At 50.4% G+C, this 12,736-nt stretch overlaps 2 protein-coding genes across 2 annotated transcripts; both read right to left on the reverse strand.

Moving 5' to 3' along the window:
- Nucleotides 1-453: 453 nt before the first annotated feature.
- EMWEY_00015860 (hypothetical protein, conserved) lies at nucleotides 454-5,387 on the reverse strand (the record flags this gene model as incomplete). Its single annotated transcript, XM_013479651.1, has 4 exons — nucleotides 454-1,682; nucleotides 1,903-2,055; nucleotides 2,267-2,419; nucleotides 2,615-5,387. 4 exons carry the CDS (start codon nucleotides 5,385-5,387, stop codon nucleotides 454-456), a joined length of 4,308 nt encoding a protein of 1,435 aa, XP_013335105.1.
- Nucleotides 5,388-7,490: 2,103 nt separating this feature from the next.
- Nucleotides 7,491-9,734, reverse strand: EMWEY_00015870 (hypothetical protein, conserved; the record flags this gene model as incomplete). The annotated part of the gene is made up of 1 exon (XM_013479652.1): nucleotides 7,491-9,734. One exon carries the CDS (start codon nucleotides 9,732-9,734, stop codon nucleotides 7,491-7,493), a length of 2,244 nt encoding a protein of 747 aa, XP_013335106.1.
- Nucleotides 9,735-12,736: the final 3,002 nt, after the last annotated feature.

Below are 12,736 nucleotides of genomic sequence, written 5' to 3' on the forward strand. Positions count from 1 at the left end.
GGGTTGTGTTGCTTCTTTATGGCACACAGTGATCAAGGGCGATGTGCAACGGAGCCGTTTGCAACATGCACTAGACGAGTTGCATGCTGAACCACGAGGAGAGCATGGTTGGACAGGCCAGCAGGTACATGGTGTTGCGACTCGAGTTGCGGTGTTGCGACTCGAGTTGCGAGACGAGTTGCATGCTGAACCACGAGGAGAGCATGGTTGGACAGGCCAGCAGGTACATGGTGTTGCGACAGCACAGAATCCGCCTTTGGTAATGAAAGGCAAACATATGAATATAACGAGTAGATGAAGAATAACCAGCCGAAGCACAGATTTCGGCAGAGCAACAGAGTAAAATCAACAAGATTTGACAGACTGACAAGTGAGGAAGGTGAGTTAATTTTGAGCATTGCTCAGCTTCGGCAATTAGCAAATGGTCCATGTGGCATAAACGATTTACCCGAATCAACGAGTGCTGTGCGTGTCTTGCCTATTCTTTATCGCCGCTTTGAGTTCTTGAAGTTCACTTCTGGCCAAGCCTAATAGCCTCAACCGAGTGTGAAAGGAGGTTGCCATCACTCTTAGATTATCTTTATCGCCCATTTGCCCTGCTGACAAGAAACTGTCGGAACCATCCTGTCTGCCTTCGCGAAGTGCTTTAGCGTACTTAGAAGCGCATAATCCAGCTACCGAAAACAGCTCTGCCTCTGCAGAATGAATGGTTTCACCAGCATGCTGAAGAAGCGAGTGGAGGTCGAGACGCTTTGCAAAATTTTGTCCGAGGGTAGACAGATCCTTCAACAATGAACGTGCTTCTTTAAGACCGGCCTGCAGACTCTCCAGATTTTCTAGAACATCCCACTGTGGAAGCGTCGTGGCCGCTGTCTGCCGGTAATTTTGCAAGTCTTTCACCTTGGAGGCCAGAGCGTCATCAAGTTCAGACATCTTCTGTCTCCACATTCTACTGCTCTCTTGGAAGTTTGAACATAAACTTTTGCAGTGCTCAACCAGATGCTGAATTTTTCCAGCAATGTCGGTGTCCACGAATGACGAAGTGATAGCCTTCGAAGCACTTTTTACCAGAGCATTTCCTCTAAAGTAGAGCTCTTCCGATTCCTTTAAGGAGTCGGATCTCTGCTTAACCGACTCTGCCACCTGCTCGGCGCGCTTTGCAAATTCCTCAATCCGTTCTGTCAGCTTCTTAACTTCCTCCTCTGTAGCAGAAGAGGTTTCGTCAGACAGTTTGTCCTTTGGAGACGGAAGATGCTCTGGTGTGGTAGGCCCCTCTCCAGGTGGTGTAGAGTGGGGTCCAGTTGGTGGAATGGGTTCTCTTGGTAGCACAGGAGAATCCCCGTGTTGCCGCTGCATGTCCTCCAGAGAAGGCGGGGGTGTATCTTTTGCAGGGACGCCATCTGCTGGTGTATTGCCCATTCCACCAGACTCAACTACACTTTTTGGGAGAAGGACCCAGTAATCATCGGCACTCACTGCCGCCGTCGAGCTGGATGCTGAGAGGTGGGGAGTGTCCACTGGCAGAGTGTGTAGCTCGGCATCTGAAGCTGCCGTGACTTCTGTTGGAATTTCCAATTCGTCTTGTGTCCACTGCTGTGAAGAAACGGGCAGTAGTGCGTTCAACTCTCCATTATGGTCTTGTTGCAATGATTCCAACGAGGGGGTCGACGGCAAAGTCCAGTCTGCAGCAAAGCCACTTGACGGTAAAAAACAGATGATGGGATATCAAGCACACCGTAAAGAATATTGTCGAAGAACACGGAATACAGCGTGGAGAGGAAGATGCACCAGGGCGAGCCAGGTGCCGCTGAGAGCTGACGCTGGGTGGAAGTAAAAGAGGGGAACTCACCGAGACCCTCTTCTGAAGTGCACACCTTTGGTGTGAGGGGATGCTTAGCTTACCGGGGCTTTCGGCATTCGTTTCTGCAGGGCTTGCTGGGAGTTCCAATTCGTCTTGTGGCAACGGCTGTGAAGCAACGGGCAGAAGTGCGTCCACCTCTTCAATATGGTCTGGCTTCAATATTTCCAGCGACGGGCCCGACGCCAGAGCCCATTCTGCAGCAAAGCACTTGACGGTAAAAAGCATATGATGGGATATCAAGCACACCGGAAAGAATATATGTCGAAGGATACGGAATGCTGCATGAAGCGGAAGACGAACCATGTGCCGATGGGAGCTAAAGCTGGGTGGAAGTAGAAGCGGGGAACGCACCGAGACCCTCTTCTGAAGGCGCACACCTTTGGTGTGAGGGGATGCTTAGCTTACCGGGACTTTCGTCATTTGCTTCCGTAGGGCCTGTAGCAGAAGCATTCGGCTCTTGTGACGATGGTCCTTCGTGTTTTGAGGGCGACGGCTCTGCAGATGCCGACAGGGCCGGGCGATTCAGATATAGTGAGGAAGCAGGCTTAGAGTGCAGCTCTGCCCCTGCAGGAACGCTACAATAAGAAATGTGGGTGAGTGTTTAGAAGATGCCGAATATCCATATTCAGACTCGTGAAGTGATTAATATGGACGTTGTTTGTGGCTGTTAAAGGTAAGGCTGAAACAGCTTTTGTTGTGAGTTTAATATGCGTATGGTTAATGATGGTGTCTAGCACTGCCGGAAAAATTTACCTGTTTTCATTGCTTCGGAGGGACTAGCAGAGGACGCGGGAGAAGGAAGTGGAGACGAATGCTCATGCACCCGTTGGACAGGGGGGAAAGGAGCTTCAGACGCAGCTGGAGGGTGCGATTCGATCCTTTGTGAAGGCATGGCTACAGGAGTAGACGTGGGTGGATCTGCAATCGGCCGTAAAGGCCCTTGGGATAGTGCAGCTGATGGAGGAGAAGGAAGTTCAAGGTGAGGCCTTTTCTTCCCCTTCCGTTTCCAGCCGAGAAGCCAGGACTTCTTACTCTTGGAAGAGGGACGATCATCAGCCCCAAGCTCCGGTCGGTGCTCTCCACCCTTAGAAGACTTAGACTGTTTACTCTGCTTCTTCTTTCCAGAAGACTTTCCGGATTCTTTCATATCATCAGGTGTCTTGGGAGACGTGGCTGCGGAAAGGGAAGCTGTAGAGGGCTGCGTCGGCTGTTCAGGAGTCAGTGGGATATGGGTAGTATGCTGCGCAGACTGCGAGGATATAACAGCTGGAATCTCCTCATATAGAGGCTGACGTTCGTGTACGGACTGCAGAGGAGATGATGATGGGTCATGATGCTGTTGCGGAAGAGACTGAGGGGATGTCTGGGCTGAAACCTCCTCAGCTTCCTGAGGCTGGAGTTGGTGTGCGGGCTGCTGAAGAGATGAAGGAGGGTCGAGACGTTGCTGGTGATCCGTTATAGGTAGTCGAATATGTGCTTGAGATGATGCATGATTCTCCGGGTATTGATCATCAGGCAGTCGGCTGCGGAAAGTAGTATGGCGTGGAAGTGTGCCATAGTCGGAGTATAACTGAATTGGTTCCTCAGGTATAACACCTAGCTGAGGCTTGTGGAGCGATCGGCGTGAAGAAGACCTAGACCTGTAACCTATCGGGGATGGTGGCTCAGGTAGATCAGCAGCCTGTTGCCTTGGGACAGGTTGGCGGGGAAGAGTGCCATAAATGGCTTGCTGCTTAGCTAATTGAGGACGTGGAATAGCAGCATGTTGCTCGGGGAAGGTTTGGGGTGATGGAGTGCCATATTCGGAATAGGGGCTGCTTACGAGCGCAGGCTTAGCAAACGCCCCTTGGCTGGACGGTGTAAATGAGCGAGTAGGAGAGAGCGATTCGGCATGAAGCTTATATTGTGGTGCAGGTGGAACAACAGCTTGTTGGTTGGAGGATGCTAATGGGCGTTGCTGAGCTAGAAGTTGGAGGAATTGTTCGGCGAACGCCGATGTACCTGAATCTTCCCCCCTGGTGACCGTACGTTGGTGCTGAAGGGGCATTGATAAAGACGGAGCCCGTCTTGTGTCGAGCTGGTTTTGTGACCACATTGCCGGCAAGCTTGGGAGAGCAGTGCTTCCTCGGGGAAGCGTACCATACGCGGCCACAGATGCCCTCCTACCACGGGTACCCAGAGCTGGCACACGGACAGATTGAGAACCGGAAGAGCCGCTGAGGCTGGGCATAGACATTCTTGACGGCTGGCGGCCGCCTAAAGCATATCCCCCGGCAATGCTCCATCTTGAGCGTGCAGCAGTGGCCAATGGATTTAGCGTCTGTCTCATTTCACCATGAAGTAAGCTACCACCAGTTGGTTTCACGACCTTGCGACTTGCTGGCATGTGGGGCTTTGGTTGTTGCGTGAGTTTTCCCTCTAGCCTCTCCAGTTTTTGACGGATCTCAAGAATTGGCTGCCGGTGACCTGAAGGTCCATACGCTGACTCCAGAAGGCAAAGCTGGGTCATCATAGTATCTAACTCACCCAAAGCACGCCGCACACGTTGTTCTTCTTCTTTTGAGAGGAATCTGTCTTCTGCAGCGAGGAGCTCTTCACAGGCTCTTCCCTCATCGGTTAGGCGCTTTACCATAGCCCCTAGAGCGAACCTAGCTGCATCGTCGAACACCTCCGTTGCTTTATATCCGAAGACAATATCGCGCGATACTAGCGCAGCAGCTGCGGCTGGAGTGAGCTTCCTTCCACTGGCAAAATACTTCGCCCGCAACAACAGTTCCCCCAATTCTTGTTGTTCTGTCCAGATCATGGAGCGGGACTTTTGCTTTCTCCAGTGCAAACTGCCCTTGACCATCTCGATCCTATTCCGTATCTCATTAAGCCTGCTCTCCAACTTCTTCCGTTCACTAATTGTTTCAGGGCCTTTGCGTTCTAGTGTTTGCTGCATCATCTTTTTATGCTGCATGTATGAAGAATGTAGAGAAGCCAGCTGTATTTCAAGCCCTTCAGCCTCGTCCAAAACACGCTGTAAAACCCTCCCCGCCTCTTCTATCGATGCTATTTCCTCTGTAGTCAAAGCCTCTGAATCCAAAACTGAGAGTTGCAACTTTTTCAGCTGCTTGTCATGGGAAGAGTTGAGCCCGCTTCCTGGGCTTGAAGGATAAAGTTCACCTTCAGCCCCTCCATCCGGGCTGCATGGGCTCAACCTCTCAGAGGAAAGGCGCCTACTTTGCGTCGATATTGAATGACCATTGTTCTTATTCAAGCGCATAAAACAGAAAAACAGGAGGAACACCACCGTAAGTACTGGGATGGTCATAACCAAACCCAAGGACGACCCCTTCCAGAGACGGGTGCCGGACCGATGTTGAACATGTTTCTCAAGGGAAAAGGAATGGGCTCCAAAAACACCAGCCTTTTCGTTAGCAATACTGTAGGCAGCTGAGCCATCATTGTTTGGAGGTGAGGCCTTGACGTGGGCCTGGTGACCCACTGCGGCCAGGGCTACAACAAGGAACACCAGATTCATTATTTTTAAAGTATAAAGAGCTGCTGGTGCCCAGAGGCACCTCTTGGCATGGTGGTGGAGCTGCTCGAAAGTGCGCCTTTCCTATCCGTTCTCCTGAAAAGCTCAGAAGAAGACAGCAGACGCAATTGGAGGAATGGGGAGAAAAGAACGCCCCTGAAGTAGTATTGTGGGATGAAAACTGCGTCAGACTAGAGAATGGTTCATATTTCATCATAAATGCTGTGTGTCTTTGTGGTTTTCTTGCTTTCACTGTCGGAGATGAGGATGGAGCGGGATGCGAACGGTGCGGGGGGTGGGGTACGCTCCAGTGACCACGCGGAGAGCCAACGAACGAACGTATCAATACCACTTCAAAGAAGACACAAGCTTATTTGACGTCTTGCTTTCAAAAACTCAGAATAACAAGTTTCGGTTATGGTGGATTCCTTGAAGAAGTCTAGGTGAACCCTCATGTGGGATGCAGGTGACGTGGAGGCACAAATTCTGTCGCCGCCATAGTCAATAATCGTGCACGAACAGACGCGCATATATTAGATGAAATAGAATAATCCGAAATAATACCCTAAGTGGTATCCTCAAATCTGAGCTGTTCCGTGCGTAGGGACTGAATGGTTCTTAGCACCCTTTTGCCTTACCATCAAAGTCAGACTAACTGTTGCACGACCGAGTCTCGGATCTACAGCTTTGCAGCGCGCGGTGGATCAGAGTAGGTGGTGGGTCGTATTTGACCATCAGTTTATTGAAGGGACAGGAAAGCATCAATTTCTGCAGAGAATAATGAGGAATGAGGCTGGATGTCCCTGAAGTATATGCATTCACTGTAGGTGTGCACTAGTTTGTGTGCGAGAATGGCTGCAAGACACAAGTGAGTGTGTAGAAGTTGCCTATGGTCTTGTTGGGTGCAGCGAGTGAGGTTCTGCATATTCTTGCAGATTCCGTTTTCCCGGGGCAGGTTCCGAGCAAGAAACACTCTAACTCTGGGTAGGCATCTCCTCACCCTGCAGGACCCTGGCAATTCCGCCGGAGTACACAGGAAGCGAGGAGATACTGTGGAAATCCAACTACCTTTTTGTAAATTTATTTTAGAGAGCTTAAGTCGACCAAAGCTTTTAAACTGCTCGCTGCTTAGGCCGCGAAGTATTCGTTGCACAGTAGCTGCTGGAGCAGAGCAGCACCACACCCAAGCATACCAAACTGCCATATTGAAGCACGCATTGAAACAGGATATGCCTGGAAAATACTTGTTTGTTTCCCGCCTGTCAGCGTACAGATATGCAAGTGCATACACACCTACTTTTGGTATCAGACCGGAACGAAGAACATCCACACAGGCTCCACAATAGTGTGCCTATTGAAGCAGATGCAGCATCCGATCCGAATTCCTATTGTTACAACGAAACGAAGACTGTATGGACTGTTGGCTAGAGTATTGGGTGCACGAAGGCACTGCGATGTCGTTCTACCAAAGACCTTAAAGACTTAGGGGTTTGCATTTCCACCTAAGGCGCCAGAACAATGCTTGACTAGGCTACTCTGGACCACTTCCGGCATTCCTATGGAATATGTCATTTAATACGCTGCATTCGCGCATTCGAACCAAAGCGCATGCTGGGCAAAGAAGTCTACGCAGTAGCGGCACTCTGCGAAAAAAAAACACAAGGTCGGCCTGCTTTCCCGCCCTGCTCCACACGGCAGCCCACTCGGCCGCCCACATCAAATGGATTGCCCTCGTCGTTAGTCTTCATCTAGGCTGAAGGTTCTCGCCTTTGACAAAAATAAACACTAAGCCGTTTTTCCAGAGCTTCACTGCCGGCAATGCGTTGAGGCGTGACGCTCGGTTATGAGGTGTGAAGAAACGTGCACGATCTTTACTATTTGGTCTTGGCATGGCCTTCGAACACAGATGTCCCGGCTGTTGTGCAGACAAGGAAGGTACACGTATGCATCAAAAGACTACATAAAATGGCATAACACATTCTTCGGAACATCCGCAGATATGTGGAAGTATGCCTAATTGGCACGTAGTGGTAGGCGCTCCAGGCACCGAATGTACAATGACGGTGGCACCGCGGGGAAGCAATAAAACAACACGAAAACAAAATGTCATGTCTCCTTCGGGAGGCTTGAGGTAGTACGTGAACCACTAGACGATCGGCCACGGCGCAGACTGAAGGCACGAAAAAGCCCAGATCTTTTCTTCGAGCTCCCCCTACCCTGTCTATCGAAAAACTGGAGAAGTAAGTCAAGCTCAACTGACTGACCACCAAGCTGTTGTAGGACCTGCACTGTACCCCTTGCGCATGCAAGAAGTGGAACGTTCGAGGAGGTGCTGTGCCGGGTAGCTGACGCATCTGATGAAGTGTGTGGAGGACTAACTGCTGGCCTCCCCTCCACTTCATTCTCCAGTGCCCTTCTCCATATCCGACAAACAGAATCAATGGCCTCTTGCAGCTCTTTCTCAGCCCTTGCCACGGTGCTTCGAAGACCTTCAATAGCGTCGGAAAGTCTCTGATGGGTATTGCTTACACCGAGGAAGCGCGAAAGGTCTCCCAAAAGTCGCTTTGTTGCATCTACAGTAGCTCTAACCACTGACATATCGCCAATGCACATCCCACCGGCTCTTGGAGGGTTATCGGCGCTAAGCTCGTTTACGGAAGCTTGTAGGTTATAACGAGCTTTTGTCAACCGATGGCGCGAATCAGCGACCTTGTCCAACCAGCTTCGAATAAGTTCACTATGCAGTGAATTCAGCGCAACGCTCAGCGTATCCACCGACTCCCAGAATGCTCGGCTGGTTGCACCGTCGACAGAAGAGTCCACAGTTGCAGATGTGACCTCACGGTACAGATGATGTCCATTCAGTGCAACCTTCTCTAGAGACTCTTCTCTGGCGGTTCCGCTAAGGAGCATTTGCAAGGAGCCCCTACACTTATCCGTCCACTGATTCACAGCAGAGGTCAGCCTGCGTGTTTTCTCAACGTCAATTGGTTGCGTCTCAGGGCCCACACCAGCTCCTCTAGGTGAATCCTCCTCAGTTTGTGTGGATCTGGGCAATGTGCTGCCCTTGTTCTCAGATCCACGCCTCCGAAGTAGAGTAGATGACCGAGGCTCCTCGCTGAGAGCATGTGCCTTTTGGTGAGGACCCCTGGAGCAGGGGCCTTTCGCACCCTTCGGTCCTTTGGGAGGCAGGGAGGAGAAAGAACTGGTGGGCTGCAATAATGCCTGAGCGCCTTTTGCAGCCGGAGCAGCCTGTTCTCGGTGTTGGCTTAGGGACAGGGTCGCAAACCTACTAGGCATGCTGGCGGTTCTTCGCGGCTTTCGGTTCATACAGTGGGTGAGGGCGCCTCTGAGGTATTCAGAAACGCGTGCTAACTCTGCTGAGACCTCGGCCATGCCCACTGTGTTCAGCTGCAAGCGAAGGGGTTCTTGTTCACCTAGCAGGGTCCTTGCGGTCTCCAATACTGACGGATGGGGAGTTCGCTCGTTCTGGAGAGCGTCTATAGCTCTGCTCATCTCTGTTTGTATGCCTTTCACCATCTCACACACGAGTTGCTGCTGTTCTTCGGTTATGGTTATTGGCATGTTCTTATTTGGATCGTTCACGCGCACGGCCGCGGCCACGGCTGCCGACACGGCATGTGGCACCTGCCTCCCCTCCGAGTAGGCTGTAGCCCTGTGGAGCAGCGCTTGTATATTCTGGGATGGCGACCATGCTATTGATCCTAGCACTGCCCGTATGTGGTCTATCTCCATCAGCGCCGTATTTGCCTCTGGTGTATTTGCTTCGGCGACGCCGTTGAGAAGAGTTGTCAGCCGTTTATGGTAGCCGAGCAAAACAGATTTTGCTGTAGAAACGAGCTGGTGTTCAGATCTGTTGAGGTGTTGGCGTGCGGTTTCTGGTACATTTAAATACGCCAGCTGGCTGTGTACTGCGTGCAAAGCTCGCCGGTCCACAGTTCCTACTACAAACTCGCCAGTATCCGCATCATCGTGGCAAGATTTTTCATCATATTTCTCCGCAAGGGAACGCCCTCTGTTGTGGGAGTTCGTATTCCTGAAAGACTCGAACGTCAGGAAGCAGGATAAGATGAGAAACACCAGAGCCGAGGCTGCAGCATAGCTTGCCAGTAGGCGAAGCAGCCTTTGAGACTGCGGAGTTTTGGGGACTGGAAAAGGGATGGACCTAGGCAAATGCGTTCGCAAGCGTTGGGTATGGTCCACGTATGGAAGGTATGCCGGGGTCTCGACTGTGTTGGAGGCGCTGTTGAGGTCACTCGCATCACAGAGTGAGAGTGACACAATCCCAGCAAGGACCACCAGGCTCACGTGCAAGTTGTGCTTCCACATTCCCTTTGACACCTGAGTGCCCAGCAATATTACAGCTTCATGCTCAAGCTGATTGGTCCCGGCGAACTGTCCTCGCTTATATGTAGCTAGAAATATTTATATTGAAAACTCTGAAGAAAACCCGTAAGTGCATGAAGTCTTAATTGTGCTCATTTGTAGGAAAAACAGTAGGCCAAATTCATTGTGGCGAAGTGACAAGACAAAAGGGGACACCTCGATTGCGTCACAGACTGTGGTCTGCGGCCATTCGAGGGAAGAGGGAAATCACTTTGTCAGCGTAAAGTGCGTTTCTACAAGCTTATTAAGAATGAGTTAGGCTTTTGAGGGAAGGACAAAAAGAGCCCAAGTGCAGGGTGCCTCGCCCTCAGCTGTGGGGTTCAGCAGGGCTGCCCAGCCACAGACCCTCTGTAACCCGGAGTGTACACTTCCTTCTACGATAAACTCATGAACACCTGCTTGGAAAAGAATGCTAAGTTGGCTCCATTTGTATTGTTTAAGCGTGCGCAGCTCCTACGTACAAATGGATCGAGGTCATCCGTGTGTGTGCCTGCGCTGTGTGAGTCTCCCCAGCGGGTGCCACCCCGATTTCAGGCCCTACGAAACCAGGGGGCTGTATCATATTTGCTTCTACTTGAATGCTGCTAGTCCACAGGGGTATCTTACGATCTCCATTGGTGTACTTGTTTCTGGCCGCAAATGAAATGTGAAGGTAGCACAGTCTGTAACGCGAGCCCTTGATCTCATCCGACGATCGCACGTTGCAGTGGGACCGAAATATTTGTCATAAGAGTTCCGTTAATGCAACTGACCTCGTTCTCCAGTCCCCAAGCGTCTTTAGATGCGTGTGCCAAACACCTGGAACTGCGGTAGAGGAGGTGGAATGCCATTAGTTGCAACGCAGCTTATAGCAACAAAAATGAGTGAGAAAGAGCCCTATGCCGTACTACGGGAAGAAAGCGTTGTCGGCATTACTTATATGGTAGGCGCCTCACAGTTCACACCGTTCATCAATTCAGACACATCCGAAGAAGAGTTTTGAAGACGTCCACAGCAAGAGTGCAATAGTGTCGGTAGATGGTTCGGCTGGCCAGCTCAGTACGGTTCATGTTAAAGTATACGAATAGTACCAACAACGGAGTTGCCGAAACACTCCTGCATTGTTCTACCAGTCAGGCATTGTGCTCGGCAACGGCGCTTGTTTCTGGAAATACCGGTTTCCTTTCAAAATTACGTTCATCGTGCTCCGTAAATACGTATGGGGCATTGGTAGCAAAGATCAACAATGGGTGACAAATGAACCACTAGAGGATCAACGAATAACTCATGTAGTACTAGGCGAAGAGAGGAAATTTTCCGATTCTACGTTCTAGCTCCATTTGGCACACAGTTTTACAAAAAGTACACGGCGAGGCCTATGGTGGAAACAAAGGAACAGTGCATCTAGTAAAATCACAGTTTCGCTGTAGGATGCACTCTTTAAGGCGGGAAAACATCCTCATGTGCCCAAAATCTCAGCGTCAAAAGCCAAGGAACACTCTCAACCCCGGACCCTTGCAGAGCCTTCTGGTCCCCGTAACTTATCAGTTATAACCGGACAACCCCAAGCCATACGGAGGCATACAGTCAAACCAACCGCATTAACCCCACCTTGTTTCGGTATGTGCAACTATATACCCGGAAGAATTTCTTGCTGTGGCTTGATTGCCTCCCTTGTGCGGACTGGGTTTACGCTGCAGCATCGATCCCTTTGACTCGTTACCGTCCGGCTTCCCTGGTCCGCTCCATAACACTGTGGGCCAACCAGACGTTAGATCTGTCTGTTGGATGCCAGCCCCATATGTCTGCACCCTTAGACTTCCCCACGAAGCTAGGAGCAGTACGGGAATGCATAAGGAAAGCACGGAAATTCCAAGTTAAACACTAAGTCAAATGACGTCCAGCAATTAATTTAAAAGTATCCGGCTCCGTGTTGGTGGTTTTTCCGCATTCCAAGGCGCGCATGAGTGGGAGCAGCCAAAGAAGTTCGATGCACGTTAGGTAGGCTATTTTGCTATTAGTTCACTCGTCATCACCTCGGGTTATATTGCCCATTTAGCATCAACTCGGAAATGCCATCATAGCATTAATGGTGCCCTTCTAAAATGAATGAGGGAAGCACATAAACATCCCCCAACTTTGCCCGCAAGTAGTCAGCACGATTGGGGTAAGAAGACACAACTTAAGAGTACTTATGTCTCAAGAACTTGTGCAACACTCCATTGATGCAAAGCACCAAGAAAGGCGGAAATACTACAGTAAATTGACAGGAAAACGGTTGCTTTTCCCTGAGTGGATTGTTGGGAAAACGCCTGCGATGATCAATCTGTCGCGAATACCTAGAGGCAACCATTGACTAAGTAGGCACTGCAGATGGTGCGAACAAGTTTTTGAGTTGCATTCGCTTGTTTCGCCCTGAAATATTTCTCAAGCAGAGTAGGCAAGCTTTTCCATTAGGTTTTCTTCCGAAAACAGGGAGTTTTACTGGTCTCTGGGGCCGCACTCAAGTGGTGAGCAGCAAAGCAGAAAGCATAGTTAGCTTGACCCACACAGCAGTAATTTCGGCGTATTGTTCATAAATCACTAGCATAAGACGCATGCATAGGGCTTCTTCTGTCGGACTTGGGCTACAGGCTGCAGTGTTGCCAACTAGCGCGACTGCACAGAACGGAGATGAATTCAGGAAGATGGTCCCACCACTTCACTAATTGTCAGGTGGTTATATTCATTTAACTCTAAGTTTTTACCACTGAATGATGCCTGCAGGCATGCACATCCATTGTGTCCACTCCAGGGGTAAACGCGTAGCCGAGCCTCTAATGCAGATGGACAATGCGAACTGGCATTCTAACGACCTTTTTAGCTCGAAGACTTGACCGCAATTTGCTCGAGAAGTGGTTCTAGATAAAAATTAGACCTTCGGAAGTAAGGGAGTGGCTTCTTTTTGCCATGCCCACCAAAGGGAC

The sequence above is a fragment of the Eimeria maxima genome, genomic scaffold (genome assembly GCF_000499605.1).
Source record: "Eimeria maxima Weybridge genomic scaffold, Emw_scaff127, whole genome shotgun sequence".
Taxonomy (NCBI): Eukaryota; Apicomplexa; class Conoidasida; order Eucoccidiorida; family Eimeriidae; genus Eimeria; species Eimeria maxima.